The sequence below is a fragment of the Mesocricetus auratus genome, unplaced genomic scaffold (assembly GCF_017639785.1).
Source record: "Mesocricetus auratus isolate SY011 unplaced genomic scaffold, BCM_Maur_2.0 Super-Scaffold_100008, whole genome shotgun sequence".
Lineage (NCBI taxonomy): Eukaryota > Metazoa > Chordata > Mammalia > Rodentia > Cricetidae > Mesocricetus > Mesocricetus auratus.
Window position 1 is genome coordinate 2262300 of NW_024429192.1, and position 24348 is coordinate 2286647.

General features: G+C 51.8%; 1 protein-coding gene and 1 long non-coding RNA gene across 3 annotated transcripts in view; one reads left to right on the top strand and one right to left on the bottom strand.

Moving 5' to 3' along the window:
- Positions 1–3920, top strand: part of LOC110341590 — a 30053-nt gene extending 26133 nt beyond the window's left edge. For both annotated transcript variants that reach the window (XR_002383556.2, XR_005878782.1), the window contains exons 2-3: positions 1572–1708; positions 2533–3920. This is a non-coding gene — a long non-coding RNA (uncharacterized LOC110341590). The remainder of the gene's footprint in view (positions 1–1571; positions 1709–2532) is intronic.
- Positions 3111–20292, bottom strand: Ets2 (ETS proto-oncogene 2, transcription factor). Its single transcript, XM_005073791.4, has 10 exons — positions 20061–20292; positions 16335–16406; positions 13347–13458; positions 11497–11616; positions 10937–11137; positions 9568–9651; positions 8737–8961; positions 7603–7866; positions 6243–6361; positions 3111–5365 (listed from the first exon to the last, which is right to left on the bottom strand). Exons 2-10 carry the CDS (start codon positions 16404–16406, stop codon positions 5150–5152), a joined length of 1413 nt encoding a protein of 470 aa, XP_005073848.1. The 5' UTR covers positions 20061–20292; the 3' UTR covers positions 3111–5149.
- Between the last annotated feature and the right edge of the window lie 4056 nt (positions 20293–24348).

Genomic DNA, 24348 nt, shown 5'->3' on the forward strand with positions numbered 1-24348 from the left:
TGCAAGGCCATCTCACGAGAGGCCTGGAGACGGTGCTTCGAATCATATCACGTCGCTACAGTTCCGTCTTTGAATGTCTTCAAAGGCCCATAGGCTGATCCCCACTAGGGCCTGGTGAGAAGTCTCCATGGGTCCTCAGGTCGCGGGGAGCTCGCCTCATCTTTCTCTGCTGCCCTCTGGTCACAGGGCAGACAGCTTCACTATGACCGGAGCTGGCACCAAGAAGCATTTGCTCACCCACAGTGCAAGCCCCCTGACCCTGGACTGACACCTCCAGACAGTGAGCCTGAAGAACCTTTTATCTTCATAAATAATTATCTCAGGTGTTTTGTTTCAGGGGCAGAAAGCTAAGGCTTTCTTCAAACATATAAATGCAATTCGATACGATTCAGAACTATCAAAAACCTGTGGCAAAATACACTGTTTTTCTTAGGAGGTTTGGGATTGGATTGACGAGTCATGGAGGAGCTAGAAAGGAGTTTGTTTAAGCAAAACCATGTCCTTTTTAACTATGGAGGGATGAGGGGCAGACAAGGACACTGGGTTACAGGGCTCCAAGGCTCAACTGACCGCCCCTGCTATAGTCTATCCCTTTGTTCTACACAAGTGTCTACTTCTTAGAACGGCTCTCAAAGCATGGGCTTCAAGCTCCTGGGTTTTCTGAGATGCTCTCATGGCTGTCCTTAATATTACTAATCTGTTTTTATAATATTACTAATCTGTTTACTCTGTTTTACTGTGTTGACATTGGCCTTGGTGCAAACACCAAGACTATTAAGACTCCTGGCGCCTCTTCAGAGGTCAGAGCAGACTGACTGTCATTGCTCTCTTCACCACATTGCAAAGAATAAAGAGCCCCCCCACACACAAATGTCACGTATAAAAATGGATTTGATACGGCAGTTGAGATTCCTTTTCTCACAGGACAGATCTCTTTTTGACTTCTCCGAGATGGAAGTCTGCTGCCTTCTGAATTAAAGTATGGTGACTGCCCCCCCCCACAGGAAACACAGCCATATTAGAGTTGCCAGCTAAACTAACCACTTCATTCAAATAAGATTTTTACCTGGAAGAACAATTGACAAACTATATCTTACCATGGATATCTGGCCGGTTGCTTCTTAAAATTAAACGGGACACATCTGGCGCTTCCAAGTTAACAATTTAGGAAAAGATGGTTGGTAACGATAAAGGGTTGAACTTTCAAAGTTTAAGAATTTTGTGCATGTCAACCGTCCTGGAGCCCCTCCCAGGTCTTGGACCAAGTGAAAATAAAGCTTTTGAAACACCAAAAAAAAAAAAAAAAAGGATTTTGTGCATGTCACTGTGAGCCCGATAATCTTCCTGGAGCTTTTCTGTAAAGTTGGGAAGTGATACTAAAGTCCAGTAACCCTTTGGCAGCGTCTACTACACTGTGCTATCACTTGAAGTGACATTTTCCAAATTCAGGTTACAAAATTGCACACGGGCAGGGATCCAAGGCAGGCCGATTTGGGAGAACATGGCAACAGGGAGCTTACTGTGTGGTTTCATGCAATCTCAGCTCACCTCTCCTCTTGTCACCCGCGTAGGTGCGCGATGCAGTGTCATGTGACGCAGCCACCATTTCTGACACGGTCGATATGAACGTCAGGCCCGACTCTCTCCGCAGACCCAAGACGCACGAACCCAAACATTAAAGAGATGTGCGGACACAGGAAACAACGCGGTAATATACTTGAAAAAAACATTAGGTGCTATTATGCTGATATGTGATGGATGATTTTTGAAATGAGGACTCTAGATATTTAAAAAAAGAAATCTCTGTTTGAGCCGGGTGGCCTTTAATCCCACCACTTGGGGAGGCGGAGGCAGGTGGATCTCTGTGAGTTCGATGCCAGCCTGGTCTACGGAGTGAGTTCCAGGACAGCCAGGGCTGCACAGAGAAACCATGTCTCAAAACAAACAAACAAACAAACAAACAAATCTGTGTTTGTCTGCATGTGTGTACAGCACATGCTTACATTGCCACAGAAACCAGAAGGGAGCGTTAGATCCCCTGGAGTTATAGGTGTTTGTGAGCTGCTGGGTGGGCCCCGAGAGCCACACCTGGGTCCTCTACAAGAGCAGGGTGCATTAACTGCTGAGGTGCCCCCACCCTCGCTAGCCCTGACTTAATTTCTTTTTATTAAAATATTGTTTACATCCCAATTCCAGTTCCCCCTCCCTCTCCCCCTCTTTCCCCCTCCCTCTCCCCCCATCTGCTCCAGGGAGAGGGTGAGGCCTCCCCTAGGAAGTCTACTAAGTCTGTCCTATCATCTCGTTGAGGCAGGACCAAGGCACCTCTCCACCCCCACACCCCTGTGTCTAGGCTGGGCAAGGTGTCTCTCCTTACAGAAACGGCTCCACTAAGTCAGTTTGTGCATTAGCGTTAGATCTTGGACCCACTGCCTGTGGCCTCATAAATTGTCCCAGTCACACCAGTGTCACATATATATTAAGGGAGTCTATAGTTCGGCCCCCTGACTTAATTTTTTTTTATTAATTTGTAAGATGATAACCAGGAATGGATCGAATTGTGGGTGGCTTGTTCGCCACCAGCTCCCTGGAGGGTGTGAGACACCGATTTGACCCACTGCTGACTCTGACTTTTCCCAGCACCGTCACAGGCAGTTGGGAAACTTGCGGGGCCTGGGTGTGGCCTGCTTCTTAGCATCTACTTTCAGACTCTCGAGTGTAGAAATACCCTGGGAGCCAGAACACACCTTCTGTGACCACGCGCCCTGTGGTTGTCTTACCACTCTGAGAGTTCCGGCAAGAGGAGTGGAGCTGTGTGACCCTCCAGTGACCAAGCTGCTTCAACCTCAGACTCTAACGTTTCACACAAGCTCCCGAAAGTTCTCCTCCAAAATTCTGACAAAGACAAGGCCAATCTTTCTATTCTAATCTAGGTAAATTTTCACAAGAAACAGATTTTTTTCTTCTTCTCCTTCTTCTTTGAGGAAGGGCTCAGTGGACTGCATCGGTGAGCGGTACAGAATGGGTTCAAATTCTCATCTACCGCCTCTGGGTCGGGACCAGGAAGGAGAGATATTCCAAGGAGCCAACATTACAAGGAGGAGGCATTGGCATAAACCAAACACTTTTATTATTTGAGGAGGAAAAGGCCAAATCACAAAACCTTTAATACTCAAGACCCTCCAAGGTTCAACCATGTAAAGCTGCCATCTTGGCTGACAAAAACTCAGGGGTAGACGTGGCAATTTCACGTGGCTCAACTGCATATAAACCGAAGGGTTGGCCAAGCTTTGGACAGGAGCACACGTTCCCCGTCCCGTGTCTGTTTACATTATAGACAGGTGTCCCAGTGACACACAGGTCCCGTCTGAAAGGCAGCCTCTGCTTAGCTGCAGAGCATTCAGTCTGCAGGCCAAGGCTCCCAGGACTGGCACAGCAGGTCCTCGCCGTTCTTGGGTCCATTTGCAAGGTCTCGTGGTTTGATGACTCTCTGTCGGTGTCACCTGCTGGCCCCGAGGCCACCCTGCCGGTGAACGGCAAAGTGTGTGCTCCTGCTTTTGAAACCCAGTGACGGGGTGAAAGCTTTGGGGTCTCGAGGTGGGGTCTCGAGCTCTTCACCAGATAGGAACACCGCGCAAGCAGCTCCGCCCTGTTTCCCATCTTGCTTTGGCCCTGCCTGTGCTCCTGGGTATCCGAGGCCAAGAAAAATAAGAGGAGTAAACCCTCTCAGGACACGGAGCAGAAAGAGGCACGTGCAACCCAGATGCAAGAAACACGGCAGGTCAGGGGGATGGGAAGCGCCAGGCTTCACTTGAGGTCAAAGGCTGATGGACGATCGATCCCTCCCGACTGCCCTCGGCGCTGCCCGACACATTTCCCTTTACACGAGCGAAGATAAAAATAAAGCTTTCGTACAAATTACAGTTTTTTTCCAGTGAGTTACTTTTTTGCAGTAAAAATAGCTGCTACATAAATCCCTTCTGATCTCTGAAAAGGAGGCATAGATTTCCAAAAATAGTCTTCTTATTGTAGTCACACAGAATGCCTTGGGGCTAAGGAAGGAAGCAATTGGCTGGGGGAGGGGGTGCGGGGAGTTGCCTGGAAAGGCACAGTTACGCCAAAAAATAAAATATATTTGTGTAGAAACCGAGTTAAGGCATGCAGAGAAGTGGGAAGCATGTGCCATTTGTCAAGAAAAATACTGCTTTGTAGCTTTTGCTTTACAGTCCAGGAGGAAGTGGAGAGGCCCAAGGCACCCTCAAACAATAACATTAAGTCTCTTATTTAAAAAAAACAAAACCTCAATATACAAAGTCCTGGCCAGATAATGAGCAAGTCAGAACTAACATAACAACAACAACAACAACAACAAAAACAAAAGTAAAAACAAGGGGTCATCCCTCAGACCCCATTCCTGTTGGAAAATCAAATGAAAACAGTATATTACGATTTCTCTCAGTCGGCCCCTGAGAGATTAAATCTGTGTAAAATGACATTCCTAGGTGCTAGTGGGAAAACAAAAAGAAAAGAAAGAAAGAAAAGGAAATCTACCAGGTATCTGCATTCTTGATTCAAACACAGTTATAATTACTTTTAAATACAATATACAATTTCCGTTAAATAGAACAGTTGGCGTATTTTTGACGTCGTAAGATACAATAAATATGTACAAACTGACTTCTGAGACGGAGCAGTCACTGCTCTCCACCTGCCTTAGCCGGCTTAGAGGAGGTGGCTTTTGTGTTCGCTACTCCTGGCGGCAAAAAGGCCAAAGAAAAAAAAAAACAACAACGTTTTTCAGGGCTTGTACCACCCACCACACGCCAGCTCCCTGGAGCATCTCAAATAGCCTCAAACGACGGTGATCGGCACACAGCCTGCTCGGTGCTGGGGTGGCTTTCCAGAGCCCCTTCCCTTCCAGGTCTGGTGACACAGACAGAGAGGCCACGCCACCTTCCACCACTGGGGAACTGGCCTTGGGGAAGAGGCATGGGACCAGGGGAGGCCACTTCTGTTTGGTAGCTCCCAGAGGTGTGGGGGGGGTCCATCCTGCCCTCCCATGGGTCTTTGGAGCAGTGGGGTCAGGACGGGTTTTCCCACTCAGTCCCCGGGGGCCCCCCCGGGGCCAGCTCAGGATCATCCCCGGGGAACCTCAGTCTTCTGTGTCAGGCTGGACGCCCAGGATGGCATGCAGTTCCTCAGGAGTGAACCCTAGCAAGTTCTGCAGGTCACACACGAAGCGGTACACGTAGCGCTTGCCTGACGTCTTGTGGATGATGTTTTTGTCGTAGTAGTATCGCAGACCCCGGCTAAGCTTCTCGTAGTTCATCTTTGGCTTGTTTTTCCTCTTTCCCCACCGGCGGGCCACCTTCGGGAAGACACAGACAGGTCAGGGTCACCTGTTGTCCACTCTCGACTGCCTCCCCGAGCCCGGGGTGCTCACCCTGAAGAACCCGAGAGTCACGGGGACCTGTCTGGGTCACTTTAAATGTGTGGAGACGCTCCTTTGCACAAGGGCCAGGGGTCCCCCCAGCTCCTGGGGCCAACCATTTGGAAGCAGGAGTGTCCCGGACAGGGACATCTGCTGTCAGCTATCCCCCATAATTCTTATTTCAACACCGCCCCTACCCCCTAATCCCTTTTAAAGAGCCAGAGTCTCACAATCTGAGGTTGGCCGTCAACCTGTGGATGACAGACAGGCATGTAACCACCCCACCTGACTTGTGACGCTGCGGCTAGAAGCCACGGCTGCTGTGAGCGGGCTAGGCAGCCACTCCGCCCGCTGAGACAACGCTCCAAGCCATGGGACAGCTGGGGAGACTACCCTGGCCCACGCACGAGACGTGCTTATTCCCCCAGACACAGAGCAGAGGGTGGCGGATTATGTTACATACATCGCTGGCATCGTGCTTTACCAAAAGCCATCTCCAGCACAGAGACCCAGCGCCGACCCTGAAGGCTCCCTGGCTGCTATGTGCCTGGTCCAACTTGGGATAAAGGCAAATTCCCTCTAGAGCTTGCCGAGGGCAACCAGAGAACCTCCAACAGACGGTGTCCGTGGAGGCAGGGCACTGCCCAAAAGACACCAGGCCTGTTCACGAACAAGCCAGCGAGCGGCTTCAGCTCAGCTGGGCCCCAGAGCCGGGGGCTCCTGGTGGGGGAAGGGCTCTTGCTGGTTCTGTCGACTTTCCCTGTGCCAGAAGCCAATGTGACAAACTGGGGTTGAGGGTGCAAACGGTCATTACCTCGTCGGGGTCAGCAAGCTTGAACTCCCAGCCATCCCCTGTCCAGCTGATAAAAGACTGACAGGATTTGTCAGAGAGCAGCTCCAGAAGAAACTGCCACAGTTGGATCGGTCCACTTCCTGGGGATAAAGGGATGCAGTGGTTATAGGTGATTCTGTAAGATCAGTAGGGATCTGACCCTCCCGGTGTTCTGGCTGTCTGGAGAACATGGACCCCACCAGGCATTGTACTGGTGAGCAGGTGGGGGGCCCTCGGGGAAACACTCTGACAGGCAGAAGTCACAGTAACCTCCTCTCTGCCCGGTGCTCCTCCAAGAGGACAGCTGAGCCAAGGCTCTTGCTTGGCTGCTGTGTTTGTCTTCTGGGAGGAGGATACAGGGTTACCAACCCTCATCAGCACCAATCCTGCCATTTTGATGCCTTCTGGTAACTTAAAAGTTTTATTTCTAGAAAAGACCCAGTGCGGTTGGGGTGGGTACTCCAGGGTCAATTCGTCACAGGCTGAAAGGCCTCAGATGGGACCAGACCGAGATGACTCACTTCAGTGGCCACCAGGGCTTGTCACCTCCGAACTGATTCCTTAGTGGGTCTCCACACTACCCAGTGTAACACCACGGGCCACAGGCTGGGCTACCTAACAAACAGTACTACTATTACTGTCGGGTAGACACTCGTAATGCTGTGGGGTTTCCTTAGCAGTCCTTGGATTTCTAGGCATCAAAATGGCCTCAGGTTCAAACCCTTTTATGAGGACATATATATATGCACATACACATAGTCATTTGTTTTTGATGATGAAAGAGAAAATCTACACATCCTCATTTTAATCTTATTTTTTTAAGCTTTTTTTTTAATCCACAGTGGCTTCTTCTGGCCGGCATGACAAGGTGGTGGTTTATTTAAAGACATCTGTAGCAGTTAAAAATGAGCATTCTTGGTATTTTCACCCCAGTTTTGAAGTTGTCTGGTTCTTAAAACAGCTTTAAGATTCACCCTCTGCCCAGAAGAGCTCTCCCCTCCCCTTAGATGCTTTTGGAGGAGGTCAAGAGAGGTAAACAGTGCTGGTATCCCACGAGCCAGCTCCCCGCCCTCCCCAGGCCAGTTTACATTCCTAGAGATCCAGAGCATGAGTCAGAACCAGGACCAATTTGTCCATCTGTCCCCTTCTCCTACCCTTCCTCCTCCTGTCCCAGGTAGAGGGCGTGGCCTGAGATCTTCTCCTACCCCCCCCCAGACCCTAACAGGAAAACTTCTGTAAGCTCTTGCGGGACTTGGGTACCGCCAACCTCAGAGTGTGAGTGTCACCGCAGTGGGGTGGGCACTGCAGTCCCGAGGAAGCCCTCCGGGGGCACTGCACTCACCGGTGAAGCCAGCCAGTACAGCTGCAGGGATAACTGGTTTGCCTTGCTCAACTGGGTCACTCCTCTCCTGGATGTAGTCCTTGAAGGACATGGTTGGCTTATTGAGACACAGTGGCTGGCTGCAGTCCTCCTCAAAGCTCTCAAAGGACGGCACCCGCTGCACATCCAGTAAGGACGACTGGCTGTTCCAGGACCGAAGGAGCGAGTCAGAGCTCTCGAAGCTGTCCGCGCCGTTCTCTGGAGAGTCGTGGTCCTTGGGTTTCCCTGGTTAAAGAAAAAAGCAACCAAACAGGCGCTTAAGACCCCCTCCAGGATGTCAGAAGGGCCAGCGGCCCTGGGCCATGGGTTCAAGGGCATCTTGGACCCAGTTCCTGCATCACTACCAGCTAAGCCCCCCAGTACAGACACACACACTTCACATACATCATCCTTCTGACTCCCCCACCCCTGTGAGCGCTCTTAAACTCAGGTTATGTGCTCGTAACGCCTTCCTCCAACGGAAGCGCGAATAAAATGTAGAACGCTATGCAGCCACGAGAAGGAACAAATGCTACAAACAGGAGGGCTGGTAACAGACAAACCCCAAAGAAGAAGACGGTTAGCAGGGACCCATCTGTGCGAAGCCCCCCGGGCAGCAGAAACCAATCTGTGATGGTGAAAAGTCGAATGGTTTGCCCTCGTGAAGAGGGGCCCCCAGGGGGAGGGGGCAGGAAGGAACCTTACAGATCGATAGGAACTTCTATCCCCACACAAGAGGGCTGTAACACAGGTATACACGGCCGTTGTCAACCCAACCAGATGTACAACCTGAGGCGCGTGGACCCCTTAAACCCGGAATCTGGCACACTCCCATGTGTCCAACAGAGCGTATACTCCACTGCGAGGAAGTTAGCTTGAAGTTGCTAACCCTGCTTGGTATTGCTCACTAGACACCTACGGAACCCAAACCAGGGTTTCAAACTGGTTGTGCTTTACGCAAAGTCACACGGAAGGTGAACTCCCCTGCCCCCACTTTCCTTTAATCTCCTTCTCCCATGGCAGAAGACAGGATGCCCTTACCAACCGTCTCCCATCCTGAATGGCTTCTAGGATAAATCAACAACCTTACTCCAGAACTCCAGAACGCCCCCTTACCAGAGCTGTTGGTGAGCAAATTCAAGTTGCCGCCAGGGAAGTCCTGGGCGACGGAACAATAGTTGACGCTGACGGTATTGAGCCGAGACTTGGGCAACATCTGGAACTCCTGCTCAGGGCCGAGAGCTGCAGGCGTGGCAGACGGCGGACACATGCTGTCCAGGAGGCTGTCTTTGGGGTAGCTTGGTGCCTGCATTCCATATGGCGCCTGTTCCATGCCGAAGCCTGAACACAGGGACGGATCAGATGACAGAGCTGTTGAAGTCAACATCACGACAGCTAGACTCACACCTGACCTTGTGGGGCACCCCCAGGAGACCCTGTTTTGAGACATGTGTCCTGGGTGCCAAATTCAGAGCACAGGGACTGTCTGCCATACACTGGTGGCCACATCTTCTGTTAACTCTGCATTAATGTCTCCTGACTTCTTTCACCTCTTTACGGTTAAAAACGGCCCTAGGATGGCGTTGACTCCTAGAGATTAGATGAGCCACTTAAGCAAGGCTAAGTTTCCCAGCGGCCACATGAAACACACAAGGAGCAGGTGAAGTTAATTTTCCATTTAACTGGCCAGCATATCAGCGGCCACCTCAATATATAAACAGTACCCTAACTCATCAAGGGATAGTTTATGTTATCGGCTTCATTTTACGACCTCTGAGTTAGCAGGGCTGAGTCAGACTCTAAGATCCTCGTGACGCATTTCGCATGGATCTGCCACGTTTTAGCTGCTCAGTAGATCAATACCCATGGACGGCTACCACAGGCTACCTGAGGGGCTCGAGAGACTAAAACCAGAGTTTTGTTTTAAGAAACGGCCACCCGACTGACCTAATGTATCACTGCTGATCCAGTGAGGGACTGCGTTGAGGTGTGAGTTTTCTTCATACTGGTCTTCCGTCTTTTCTTGGTTCTCTGAAAGACAAAGACACGGGAGACATCAAGCCCACTTCAGAAACTCCGCAAGAAAAGCAGTACTTTCCACGGTCTCGTACCGCGGATGCCGGAATGACTCACCTCGTTCTTCACATTCCATCTGATTTCAACCCCCTTATGTGTCTTTTTATCTTTATTTTTTTAATTAGTATACTTTTTTTTCTAATAATCTGGGATAAGATTTCCCAAATCGGTGACGTCACTTGTCTAGAAAAGTGTACTCATTCCATGCCTATGTTTATGAAAAACCATCTGTTCTGGGGCTGGGAAAACAGTGGGTGAAGGAAACAGACTTGGATCTTGCCCCCCGCTGAGGCTTAATACCCTCTGCAGGTTAGTCTGGGATGTCATGAGGTCCACGGCGAAAGTGTGTGTTCTGTGTAAGCTCCCTTACCGGGAACACACAACCACAAACTCCATCCCTTGAAGCCAAGCAACACAAATGCACACAACACAGCCCCGAAATGTACTGGGTAAGGCCAGTCCATGCTCTCACGGGATCAGGGGGTTTAAAGCCAGTCATCCTTGGCTCTAGACAGCCATAACTAAATGGTCCCGGCAATGGGACCCCAGATGAGATTCTGAGTTTATCTGTTGAAAGGCAGGTGTGCCTAACCATGACGCTAACCATTTTCTTACTACTTTGTTTTTTTTTTTAATTAACTTAAGTTAGTCTTATTGGAACTGTTCTTCACTTAAACCCAGGTGTCTTTTAAAGCAGGTCTCACTGATCTTTGAGTTCTGAGACAAGAGTGGTTTCGGAGCTCAGTGTTTGCCCTTTACATTTCCGGTGTGTGTATGAGTCTACCAGTTACAGCCCGTGTGTGCTCCAAAAATCCTCAGCGACTGGAGTAATTTCCCTGTGAAATCCACAATGATCTGTTTATGCTGCCTTACATCCAAACGTGTCCCTGTCTCTCTTGGCTCTTCCAGTGAGCTCACCTGCATGGCACCCTGGCTGAGCTCACCTGCATGGCACCCTGGCTGGCCTAAATATCCAAGGTGCTCTGTCTGAGCTGGCACAACCAGTGCAGCCTGGCAACAACCAGCAATTTGGTGACTCAGGCTATTGCCTTGTGGCTACACCTGGCGTGAACATCGCACACGCTTCCCTCCTTGGAATGAGGACCCGGTCATCACCTCCCTGTTTGACTCGCTTGGGGGTGTTCTGAAACAAGGGACTCTGGGCTCCTGGGCAGCCTGAGGCGGAAGAGCACACCTTCCTTCTGTCTGGGCCCCACCTCCCCAGGTCCTGCAGCCGTACCCTTGATCATCTGCTCCAGATGTTCCCAGAGGATGTCCCCCACAAAGTCAGGTGCCAGCTCTAGAAAACGCTCCTTGCCGAGGTTACACAGCATCTGGCCATTCATGCCAAACCGCTGCAGATTCACGTTCACTAGGCTGAACTCATTGGTGGCCCAGAGCAGCCACTGGCACACCTGCTGCTCACTCCAAAGCCAGGGGTCTGTGCAGGGAAGACGAGAGAGGAAGACACTTGTGAAGATCTGGAGGGCAGGGAGTGGCCTTCTACAATTCACCAAGCCTGGACAGCTCCAAACCAACCCCCCCTCCCCCATTCCCAAACGAATGAGACACCGCCGTGCTGTGACCCAGGCATGTTCTAAGACACCAGTGGCCCTTGGTGTTTAATGAGTGCAGGGTTAGGCGTGCAGCAGGCCACAGGTACAGGGCAGCAGCTGCATTCTTCCCACATTCTTGAGACTTCTTGCAAAACAGCCAAGAGCGTCTTAAAAGACAGACCCGGCCAAACCAGTCCCACACGTGTCCTTCGGGGACTCTCCAGCCTCAAGGCCCAGTACTTACTTTTGGGAATGCCAAGACGCCGTTGCTCCTTGTGGAAGCCACTGAAGGTGGCTTTTAAGGCTTGGCTCATCACGGCCTTGCTGCAGGGCGTGAGTAAGGGCAGTTCACAGCTGGCTGAGTCTGGAGAGAGACCACAGGGACGTCAGGACCAGGATGGAGATATCAACAGAAGCTTAGGATTCCTTAACAGAAATACAGCCGTGGGGGTCCGGGGTGCAGCTAAATGCTTGCGCACTCGCGTAATACTCAGGAGACCCTGGGTTCCCTACCCAGTATTACCAAAAGACTTCAAAAGCAAACAAGGAAAGTTTTTTTTTATAAAGTATGCTCTATTACGATAGTCGCAGAGATGCAATTTGACATGCCATTATTATTTTTTCCTTTTTAAAAAGTAAGCAATGACATTAAGAGCCCAAACCAATTGTGCTTTTTCAGAATTCCACTTACGAAAAGAAAAACGCAGAATAAAAAAAATGAGTTTGGGTGGTACACAGCTGTAACTCCAGTATTTGGGAGACAGAAGCAGGAAGATACTGAGGGTAACCTGGGCTACACAGTGAGTTCCAAGTCAGCCTGGCAAAGTCCCCAGTGCATCTGTGTGCGTGCATGTGTGTGTGTGTGTGTGTGTGTGTGTTAAACTTTTAAGACAAAAATCAAATATGGTATTTTTCCATAGCTTCATAAAGCAGGCACATACAGACACCACGTCTACCCACATTATATTTAAGCATATTTTAAACTGTATGGTCTTTGTTCAGAAGTGTCCAACCTTGCCGTCTGTGTCCTGTAACACAGTCAAGGATGGTTACGAACGCAGCACAAAACTGTCAGGAGCAGAAAAGCGTTCACAACGCGAGACTGTGCCTTTCTCTTACCCGCCTGCATGGCTCTGGAGTGTGGCCCCTTATAGACGACAGTGTCACACTACAGTTCCAAAAGGGCGGGGCACTCCCTGGCTGCCTTTCGGTGGCTGTGAATGTTAGACTTGGGAGCTGTGTCCACAAAGCCAAGCAGATGGCAGGGGAGCCGGGGCGTGCCGGGCTCAGACAAACACTCCGCGCCCCCGTGAAACAGGCACGCCCCCAACTGTCTTTGAGAGACCCACACTTCTCCGGTGCTGTCAGAAATTTCAGAAATGATAAATGACTGCCAGATGACGCCGAGCTTACGAAAACCTGGGTGCTTTGATAGGTCTTTCTGGGCTGTGCTTTCTAGCACCTGCCTCGTATGACAAATCAATCTGGCAATGCGTCCCACCAATGACTATGAAGTAATTGTAGAGACGTATCTGGCATGACGTGCTAGTCCTTTGATTAGAATGAAGAACGGCAGTGAGAACTACTACCAAAATACAAATGGGTTAGGATGAGCAAGAGCAATCCATGGCCCCAAAACTCAAAGGGGAAAGTGTGTGTGTGTGTGTGTGTGTGTGTGTGTGTATGTGCGCACTCACTCGCCCACTGGGGTGTTTTAACTAGAAATGTAAAGTGAGCATTAGGAGGCGGGACACGTTTCCATGTCCACTACCTTCTATTTGAAGAAGACACCAGGGAGATGGGCAAGTGTTTGAAAACACCCAAAGAGGGACTCTCAGAGGTCCTCGGTCCACAGGTGGCCATCGAATGTGGAGACACCAGGATGACCAGTTTACTCGTACAAGAGGAGAACTGGATTCTCCTCCCCCCCCAGAAGACTGACGGCCATCAAGACTGTCTATGCCGAATACTCAAGGTGTTGGCATTCTTAGCTGGAGAATGGGTCCGTCTTTGTGAACTGACCGTGCCCCTATTAAACCCTGCTCCTGAGGGAAGCTGTACACCATCTCTGCTAAGTTGGAGGGAGCAAATTACCATGGGAGACGGAATCGAAGCCCGTGGGCACTTCTTGGAGCGTCTGCTCTTCACTGAAGGAGGGGAACACAGCAAACAGAGAACCGTCGAAGGTGTCAAAGGCCGGCTGGCGCTGCAGAGCACAGGGAAGAGAGAGGAGCCACATGAACTCACCGGACCATGGGTTTTCTCATTGGTCCACAGACCTCACCCCCGGCGGCCCCGATGACAGCAGCCATTCTGAAACATCATGAGCCAACAGCCTCTCGGTCTCCGCAGCACACTTCCTGGGACTTCCCTCTTGATTCTTTAATTAATCTCACCAGGCCAGAAGGCCTGGGAGGTTATTTCAACAGCACAATCAACTTACATTAGTAAATTAAAGATCTCTAAAGGCAGCCGAATCTTAGGACCGCAATGAGACAGATGGCGGTTTCAGAGACACCAGCATCCATCTCATCAGACTGGGTGTATAGGAAGAGAAAACAGGGCAGGGTGTTTTGGCGTAAAACACTTCAGACAAAAAGAGAAGGCCAGAAAGAAATGGGAGAATTGAAGCCAATAAGCCGTTCTTATCTTTGGATAGTTACTTTGAAGTATCTACCACTTTAAGTGAATCGAGGAAAGTCCTTCCTCACCACTCCAGTGGTTCAGACAATAATAATTGTGTGTGTGGGGGTAAAACCCTTAATATTTTCCATGATAAAAATAGAATAATAATAATTAAAAAAAAGATTGTGGAAAAGAAACTTCAAACCAACTATCGGGAGACTTTCAAAGGCAACATTTATAAAACAAAACAAAACAAAACAAAAATACAAAAAAACCAAAAAACCCCCAGCACTCTGCAAGGGAGGGGCTCGGATAGACTCCCGACCAGTCCAATCCACCCCTGCCCGGCTCCTTTAAAGAATGTGAAGAAAAGTTCTGTTTCCCAACATCATCTGGAAACCCCACATCGTGTGTAACACAATGACCCATGTGTTGCATCATGGGCAAATAAATGCATAACACATTTACAAATAGAATCAGCTCAGTGCTGTGCCTTCGTTTCAGAAATGCAGAAGAGCAAATGACGTGTTGAACAAGAGGGCAGGCTGCCAAACCCTCAATCCTCAACACCCCCATCCCCCAAGGGCTGCCAACGGCCCAGGAGGGCAGGCCCACTGAAGTATGTGAAGCAGGGACTTTATGTGGAAATGATTTTGGTGAAATAGTAAACAGATGTCAAGAAAAACAACAACAAAAAGAAGCCAAACCAAATAACAAACAAACAAACAAAAAACCTTCCCGAAAGCATCGCCCGGGCCTCTAGGAAGCGTCTTTCTGGAAGTTCTTTTTTTAAAACCAGGAAGCCGCAGAGTAATGCAAAGCCTTGCTACGGATTTCAACACAGACTCTGGCGGTGAATGCCTTCTCCGAATCCAGACATCAGCAAGTTCTTTCCATTTACAGAAGGGTGTTTTCCCCCCCAGGCGTGTATGTGGCTCCATCACACTTCCTCACACCATTTCTGCCGTGCTTAAGACGCCTAGCTAAATCGAACAGGGATTAGGGTGGTGTTAGGGTTAGGGTTCCCAGCACACTGGGATCCGATGCCTTCACCATAACATAAAAACGGGTGCCTAACCCTAACACCAACGGGTGCCAGGTTCCGCCTCTGGAGTTTTTGCACCAGACACATAGCCGTAAGAGCGGCTTTTAGGGAACTGGAGAGATGGATGGTTCTGCAGGAAAAGCATTTGCTGGGGGAAGCTTGAGGACGTGAGCTGGGGTCCCCAGAACCCACGAGAGGCTGGACAAGGGACCCTGTCTGTTATCCCAGTGTGCTGGGAAGAGGGGCAGACAGGAGCTCAGGGCCAGCCAGCCTCTGTGTACACAGCAGGGGGCAAGAGAGCCTGCCTCCAATAAGCAGAAGGCAAGAACCAACACTAGAGACTGTCCCGTGGTTTTGTAATCCTAGCACTGGGAGGGCAGAGACAGGAGGCTCCCGGAGCCCTGATTGGCATTAGTCTCGCTTAGCTGGCGAGCAGAAGGTTCAGCGAGAGAGACGCTGTCTCAAAACAAAGCGGAGGGGCAATAGAGAAAGCCACTCACCGCTGGCCTCTTTACGCAAACACGCGCTCGTGCGCACACACCCATACACGAAATCACCAGCTCATGCTACAAGAGCGTCCCACAGATGTGACTCGAAAAGTGTTTGCACAGGGAGCCAGCTCTTTCACCTTTAGTCTGCCTGGGGTTTGCACAGACAGACCTGCTGCTGCACCAGAGAGAGCAGGCTCCCTGTAGCCTCGGGGTGTGTGTGTGTGTGTGTGTGTGTGTGTGTGTGTGTGTGTGAGCGTGCAGCCCCTCGTGGCAGAAACAGCACAGGAATGCTTGATTTCAGTTTATAGACAGCCTTCTGGGGGTGCTGAGGTTGACCAGCGGGGGAAATTCACTTGGTGCCAAGCCCGGTGACCCGTGTTTGATCCCCAGGACCTATGTGGTGGAAGAAAAGGGGGCACTGACCCCCACAAACTGTCCTCCGACCTCTACACATGGATGGATCGAGGCATGTGCGCACAGACACGGATAAATAAATACATGCGAGGGAGTTAAAAAGGGAGTGGCCTTTGGATCAGCCACGGAAACCCCTGAGTGGATTAAAAAAAGGTGGCCGGACACATCCTCTCCAGCTGTTTTCAAGACTCGGAGGACTTGTTTTTCCGATCCGAGGGACCACTCATGGGTGGACTGCAACAGCCACTTTACCTGCAAGTGAACTACTTTCATATCTTGGGGGTGGGGGGGACAGGAACAAATAGTATCGTGACACCCATTTCACAGCACAGAAAACTGAGGCCCAGGGAGATTAAACAGCCCCCCCCCAGAGTCATGCAGCTAAGATATTTAAAAACCTGGGGCCAAGAACCAGGTTTCTGGGACCCAGTCCAACATGGGTTTCTTCCCCGCCATTATCAATGGAATTCCTGAAACTGTCAAGAGAAATCTTTAAGAAGCACACACCTTCAGCGTCCCTCGAAAACTGTTGGCGACAGGGGCCACTTGGTCCATGTTCTTGATTGCAAAATCGTTCATCTTGAAGGAAAAGAAAACAAAAAAGAGAGAGACGGAGTTAGAGAGGTCACAGATGAAGGGCGCGTCTTGAAAGGTTAATATTGGCGGCGACATGGATCCCTAGCTGGGTGCACACAAAGATGGCCACGTGCCTGGGATGCGGGAATTCTTATTTAAGGAGCCCAGACAAAGCAGCTCTCAAGGAGAGGGGGCGGGCGTGGTGCGCGCGCGTGGGGCGGGGCGGCGGTCCCCGCAGAGATCCAACTTCGATGTGAGACTCACTGCGTGGGCTGCCCCCACGCCCCGGGGTTAGCCGAGAGCAAGGAGGCTGTGCCCGGAGTCTTCTGTGGGCAGCTGGGGTGAGACCTTAGGCGGTGCGGAGCAGGGCCACATGCCACCACCCCCTGTCTGCACAGGGCGGTCGGTTCAACCTGAGCACCTAATGCAAGCCACGGAGGGGTCACGCCTGCTTTGGAAGTCCCCAAGGGAGTCACGCCAGAGCGCACCACACCCCTCCTCCCCACCACCACCGTCATCCTTCTCGGAGACATGCGGAGACCCACGGCCCCCGAGTCACCCGGCCATGCGGAGACCCACGGCCCCCGAGTCACCCGGCCCCTCATCGCCGCAGGTCCCCCAGGCTCTGAGGGTGTGACCTCAGAACTTCTCTGCTGCGTGTGCAGCAGTTCTGCGATCCCTTCACGAAAGCCAGGCCCTTGCTCTAATAACGGGGGCTCATACCAGAGCTGGGCTGGCCACCGGCTGGCCGCTGTGGCTACCGGCTCTGACAAGGCTCCCTGTGAAGGGAGACAGGCTCTGCGTGAGTGAGGGTGTGTGTGAGGCCTTGGGGACTAGAAGGGAAGAGGGAAAAAGCGTCTCAGGACTTTGAATATTTACTTTGTGCTTACATAACGCTGTGAACGCACTAGGTCTACCGACTATATGGTCAAACCAATCCGGCCCGGTAAGACTGCTTTGAACGGCGTTGGAAACCAAAATAAAAATAAAAAGTGACTTGCGGTGGGCTGAAAACTTCCCCCGGGGTCCTAATGTGTACTTAATGGGCCGAACAAGCGATATGAAGCAAAAAACGAGGAAGGCTTCCGACAATACCACCAGAGCCATGAAAACAGACAGAGTCGCTGAACCTCGTTACTACCCTAAGATCAGCGCCTGCCGGCAGCCCCCACCCCCCCTCCAGGCTCCAAGGTACAGGAGAGCAGGAGGCTTCAGTCACCACAGAGGCCCACACCTGCTCTCCTCCGTGGGCACCCGCCTGTTAAACAAACACTCGCTAGAACCAGCGAGCTCACTAGAGGCAGCAGACAGCACCTCCTCAGAGAGTTATTTAACTCACACTGCTCTCCTTGTGTTCTCGTCAACATCACGGTCCGCGGGGATGTCCCAACAGTTCCTTACTCGGCACATAGCTCAAGTGCATACAACCGCATGCATGCATGTGTGCGCACACCCACACCTGGATAGAAATGCGACGAGGGGAGGCTGCTAGGAGCTCAGATATGCAGATTTGGGCTCAAGCAGCTCTGGAAACGGCTGAGGACCATTGGAGGAACACCAGCCAGTTTTGGAGGGAAGTCCGGGCAGGGTCTGTCCAGTCTCCATGGTGGGTGCATTTACTTGGTATATCATCTCAGCCACACCCACCGAGGATTCGATATTCTTTACAAACAAATGCCACCACGGCCGAGCGCCTAGCTCCTCGTGCGGACGAAGCCCCAAGTCCCACCTCCTCAGTCCTCCCGTGTCCAGGTTCCAAACGTTGCCACGGAGGCGGCTGAGTTGAGGCCCATGATACTGAGTCACTGGCCTGGGGCCACACTCCCCCTGGGGTGTCAATGGCGATTACACCTCCGGTGAGCAGGGCCCTGGGCTCTCCCTGCCACATCCCACCAAAGTAGAGAGCACGCGAATGTGAGTAAAGCAGGCCTTCTTGTCCTAGCCCCGTGGAACGCTCGGCTGCTGAGAACTTCATGTTGCCTCCTTGGACGGACTCAGCCCTGTAACCTGTTGACTAACGAACCACAAGCCTCAACCAGGAGACCAATCAGAGAGCCAGAAGCGTCCACACAGTCCCTCCAGGGGCTGTCGGGCAGGACGTTCGGCTGGACTGATGTGTAGTCACTTGCGGACTGAATTCTGATTTTTAGCTTCTGAGGTGAATGAATGGCTGTGGAAGGCAAGGGAAGAACTTCTTCCCTGCCTTTTTGTGTACAAACAGGAGGAGAAAAGGGAGGTTCCCACTCCCACATAAAGAGCTGTAATTACCAGCTGCAGAACAGGGTTCCTTTGTTGCCGGGCTTTTAATGAGTTTTGTAAAAAAAAAAAAAAAAAAAACCTGTAGAATTAAAGTGCTCGACTAAATGGCTTCAGGCAGACACATGGCTAATCAAATCTAGGCTCATTTATCCTGCTGAACGTGCTTGCTAACTCCGGGGACAAGTCGAGACTCTGGATAAATCAATTTTCAAGTTTAGACCCTTTGGTACTCTGGGGACTAACTGCTACTTGTACTAAAAAAAAAATATAAAACTTAAAAGAGCAGGAGTAAATGGAGGAAACCTAATGACTGAGAAGTTAAGTTTTAAAACAAGAGTTTCACTGGCAAACTGTATCTATCCTTATTGGAACAGGTAACCATTTATAAGAGAGCACAGGTTTGTATTTAAGTAAATTTTGGAAGAACAAAAACCCTTTGAAGGTTGGTTTGCTTTTCGCTTAGAAAGCGATCAGTTTAGAGAGATAGATGACTAATTCCAGATCTGAGAGTTAGACTATTTCCCTGTGGGGCGCACGGTGTTCACATTTACTGTACTGCGAGATTACTCAGAATTTTAATAAAAGCTTAACACTGAGATGTATCTCCCGATCGGAGGCGGTGTGGGCAGGCAGATAAGGTACTGGGGCTTCCAAGGCAGGGAGCGAGTCTATCTATCTATCTCTTAACTGGTGAATTAAGTGACTCCTGTCTCCAACCAGGACTGCTCACCGCTTTACTTCCTAAATAAGTAGCGAGTCAACCACTATTTTAAAGTCCGCTGAAATTGAGTGCAGGTTAGCATAAATCTCACGAGATTAAATAATAAATAAATAAATACAGGTCAAATACACACACACACACACACACAACACCTTCACATACTTTAAGGAGAAAAAAAAATAAAGGCAGCGCAGCCATGCGCACCCCCACTTGGACGCTGTCCTGTGCTGGCTTCGCAGGGCCGGGGAGGGGGTTGGGGGCCCAGACCTAGCCAAGCAGGTGACACGTTCCTGGGAGCCGCAGTTTCCCAGGTGTTCCAGGCGCCAGGCACCCCCATATCCTCCCAGGCCTAGCGCCTCCCTTACTCAAGTCACTCCCAACCTGGCGCTACCGCGTCCACCCTCTTCGGGTCCCCCAAGTCCCCTTGAGAAATGCAGTCGCGCGCCCCGGGCAGGAACCGCACCAGGCGGGCACTGGTTTCCCCAAAACAAAAGCGGGCTGCACACGCCCTGCCGGGTGCCCTGGTTCCTCGCCGAGGCCACTGGGTGCCGAAGAACCAGCCGGAGCGACTCTGGGACGCGCGACCGACCGATCGGCTGGAGCAGGGGCCGTCCGCACCGCACCCCACCCCGGGCGGAGTCCCTCCCGCGGACCGTCGCACACGGGGCCGCTCTTACCGCGCCGCAGCGGGCAGGGCCGGCCGGAGGGCGGCTGGGAGAGGAGATCGCGGTGATCCGGGCGCGTGAGGCCCGGCGAGGCGAGGGCGCGGGGCCGACCCGGGCGCGCGGGGCCGGGGACGATGGCGGGGATAGGTGGGACGCGGTGGTGTCCACTCCGTGCTCAGCGCCGCGGTGGAGGAAGTAACCAGCCCGGTGTCCTGGCCGCGCGCTCTTCTGGAGCTGGGGGAGGGCCGGAGGGGACCGGGGGTGGGGACAGCAGGGGTGACGGAGAGAGCGGGGAGGAGGAGCGAGCTAGAGGCCGGCGTGGGAGGAGACCCGAGCTCAGGCAGCGGCGGCCACACTCCCCTCCCGGGGCCTTCCCTGCGCCCCTTCTGCCCGCCGTCGCCCGCCTGCTGGCCTCTGCTCCTGGGGGCAAGGGCCGTGCCCTCCTGCGTCCCCGGCGCACGGCTGCCCCCAGATCAGAGCTAGTGGCGCGCCGGTGGCACTCGGGTTAGGTGGTTAGGAGTCTGCTGTGGAGCCGGCCCTGAGCTTGGATCTATGTGCGGATTCTGATTTCTGGTCCCTCCGTCATGAACTGACTCTTACGTGAGGTTAGGGGGGCGCAAAGTAGGCGGGTGGCCGAGTCGCAAGTGGAAGAGTAGAACGTGGCGTAGCTGCTTGGCTCTGGGGAGGCCCCTCCTACCGCCTCGGTAGGGATGGCGCCCCCTAGAGCTGAGCCGAGCCTTAGCGCTCACTTGGCTGAGCAACCCAGCCTTATTAATTCATCAAGGCATTGATTGGTGTTACACTTTAATCTAGCAGGTCGAAGACATGCCAAGTCCAGAGTGGGTCTTCCAAACGCATGGTCAAGAGCACCGGCCGTAGGGCAGTTTTCCTTTCTGTGGGAAAGTGACAAGTTCAGGGTCGGAAACCTGCGCGTTTGCTCTGTAGGCGCCGGTGTTGTGTTCAGTATTGAGCAGAAAAGTTTAGGGGGATGCCAGAGATGCGTGTGGAATCGCAGATGTCCAGCTTAGGCAAGGCCGTGAGACTGATGGTTGGTACGCTCCAAGGACAGTCTTATCGGGAAGCGAGTAGAAAACCCCAGCTTCCCTGGTACGCAGGGCTCCCGGTCTCCATGGCAACACCCCATCTGAAGTTGTAGGCCAATGGAGTTCCTGTTGCACTTGATATTTCTCTCTGGTATATCATCGCCTTTTCGGGAGCCAAGGCCCGAATCCACTAAGCTAAAACAGCCGTGTACAGACGGAATCGATATTTCCTCATGGCTTCTCAGTGCAGTATTCCGGTCTAGACCAGAGAACCCAGGTCGAGGGGGGGGGGAGGGAACTCCATAAATGGATACAGATTCCCCAAGTCCGTTACCATGGAGACACGGAGCAGCATATGTTACCTTTTTTTTTTTTAACGTAGCGGAAGGTACTGACTTGCCTGGACTTCAGTCCCAGCTGAAGGAGGGTGCCCTCCTGCCTCCATGTGCCAGGGGAAGCTTGGCACACAAAATAGTGATCTCTTGGAGCTCGGGTACCCCAAAAGGGACCCCTTTCTTCCTTCACGTGTGCTCCAGAGACTGTGGGCACTCGTGGCTGGGTCGTCTTTAGTCACCCAGGGCCTGCCAAGACAGCACACGCCTTTCAGGGCCTCTCAGACTGTCGGTTGGAAGGCAGCACAGTAACACTGAGCAGAGAGCTACAAAAGTTGTCACATGATGAGTGTCACGGTGGCACCTGTGCCATTAGACTTCAATTAGTCACCGAGGTGAACTTGGACTGGATTCATCAGCAGGGCTGAGGACTCGGTAGAGATGGGCTCCAAATAATAGGATGGTAAGTTTCCTGAGCTTTCCTTGGTGAGCATTTTGGGAAAATCTTTGGGGAAGAAATAAAACAACAACAACAGCAACAACCCCATCACATGCATGGAAATGAAGGAAGGCATCCCGGGAAGCAACCCCAACCCTGATGGTTCTAAGTATGTAAAATCTGATCTAAAGCGACTGCAGACATGGGTTGACCCCCGGGGAAGGAGAGTTGGCTCAAGCATCCTCTAGCCTGGGCCGTCTGGCGGTTGATCCACCTCAGCCTTGGGCAGGTACACGCTTAGGAACATAACGGATACAGATTCACCGTTTCTGACTGCTCCCCCGCCCCACCCCCTTCTCTTGGGTGGTTTCCTAGCTACTGAAGCCTGCCTGAGCCCTGTGATTATTCATTGACCATTACGGCTCGATTCACAGGGAACCTGGGGGCCTTCCTGCAAATTGAATCTAATAAAAGCACACCCCTCCGCTCCGAGATCAAAAGTCAGTGGCGTTAGGAGGAAATGGAAGCTGGGAAGGTTCCTGAGCAGAGTGAGCAGGTGGACGGCGGAGGCGGGGTGTGAGGGCAGGTGTAGCCCCTACTCTGAACAGAAGGGAGCCGTAAATATGAGATAGCATAAATACGAAATGCCTGGAGAGTGAAATGCGGACAGGGTTCTTTGGAATCAGGACACCATTATGAGGGAAAAATAAATAAAAGATTAACTCCCTAAGCCCTCCCCCTTTCAGAAACAGTGCGGCCTCCTGGGAGGCTGGTTTCTGTTTACCCTGTGATCCTGTCAATAGCACCATCTCAGGGGGTTCCCAGGTCCAAGTCAAACACTGAGTCTGAGGTGTACCGTTCATTCACTCGGCAAACACAAAGTGTGTGTGATGGGGGGGGCAAGAGGGCGAAGAGGATTGAGGCTGAGTTCCTGACCCTTGGAGAGGCAAAAGGAAAGGGGGGAGGGTTGCAAGGTCCCACAGAGTGGGACCCTTTGAACCCAGAGGGTATGGAGGGAGAGGTGGGTGGTGAGGCCTGGAACAACGTGTAGAGAGTTGGAATTACCGCAATTCCTGTGTGCCTGGGGTGTGCCAGGGAGTAGGGACCCGACACAGATCAAGGTGAAGACAAAGCCAGGATTTCTAACCCCACACCTCCCCATGCCAGCCCCCTCTTGCCAGTTTGTGGGCTCGCATGGGTACCAGGAATCTGTGTGAGGTGGCATCAGGCAGGCTAGCCTCCCACCAAAGAAATGTTTCTTGGGTCCTGGGGCTTCTGCAATGTCAATATGGACAGCCCTGGGAGGGGAGAAAAAAAACCTTTTCCTGCTCTCCCTCTGGCATGTTTTCTGCTGGCCCGAGGCCTCTGGTGTCTCTTAGGGCCCTAGGCATGAGGACGGACTCCTTGCATAGAGCCCTGCTAGCCTAACCTCTGAGGGCAGCTGTTGAGCCACATTGCCTGGAATTGCCCTCACTCAGCCTCCTGCTGGCTATACAGCTGTGGCCCTGCGGGCAAGTTTCTTTGCCTCTCTGACCCGAGTCTCTACCCCAGTCCCTGGTTTCCTGAGCTCAGGACAAAGGCGAACTGAAAGTATGGAATGGTAACAGCCATCTTTCTGCCCTGCGAGGTTTTGCTTGATGCCTCCCAAGCCTTACCCCCTGACGGCTGCATACCCTATACCCTCACAGCAGGGAGGGTCAAGACCAATGCTGTCAACAGGAGTCATGGCTTTGGTAGTTAGAAAGACCTAGGATTGGAGCTGGAAAACTACAGAGCCAGGAAATAAGGCCAATGCCCGAGTTTACGGGAAAGGAAACTGAGGCCTAAGGAGGTGCGTCTCCCTTCTCAGGGACATTTGGCAGTTTCCTAGACAGGACTGGGCCACGCCTCTGGCCTCGGTTGCTGCCCCGTGTCTACCGCACTGTCACCCTCCACAGCTGTTTCCCTTATAAGGCTAAGGGTCTCTTCTTGAAGCGCATCAACGGTCGTGAGAATCCGCTGTGATGTTAACCTGCCGGGTGGTGCGCCTTAGGCGTGTCTGAAACAGCTGAACTTGTAATTAAAAAAAAAACCGTGGCGTTTGTAAAATTGATAATCTCTAAATAAATGTGTCTGTTCTGAGTCAGACCTGTACAGATATATGATTCTCTCTCTCTCCTCTCTCTGAATCAAACATGACTCCTCCATTTGCTCTGAGTAACCAGGATCACGGAACCACAAATAAACTAAGGAGTTGGTCATGGTTCTGTCAGGCCCACCAGCAGATGCTTAAGGAAACTTCAGGCTGTGACAATCCTTCGGAGGCGAGACAAAGCCTGGATTAAGGGGCGATGCCCGTGAAAAGACCAAAAGAGTAATGTGATGGCTCACGTAGGCACGGGAGGAAATCATTAAGAGAGTGGGATAGTTCAGTTCCAAGCTTCAAAAACTGTCGTGCTGACGTAAACTGATGTAGAAGGGGTAAGTTCGCTGCGGTCCCGGGGAAC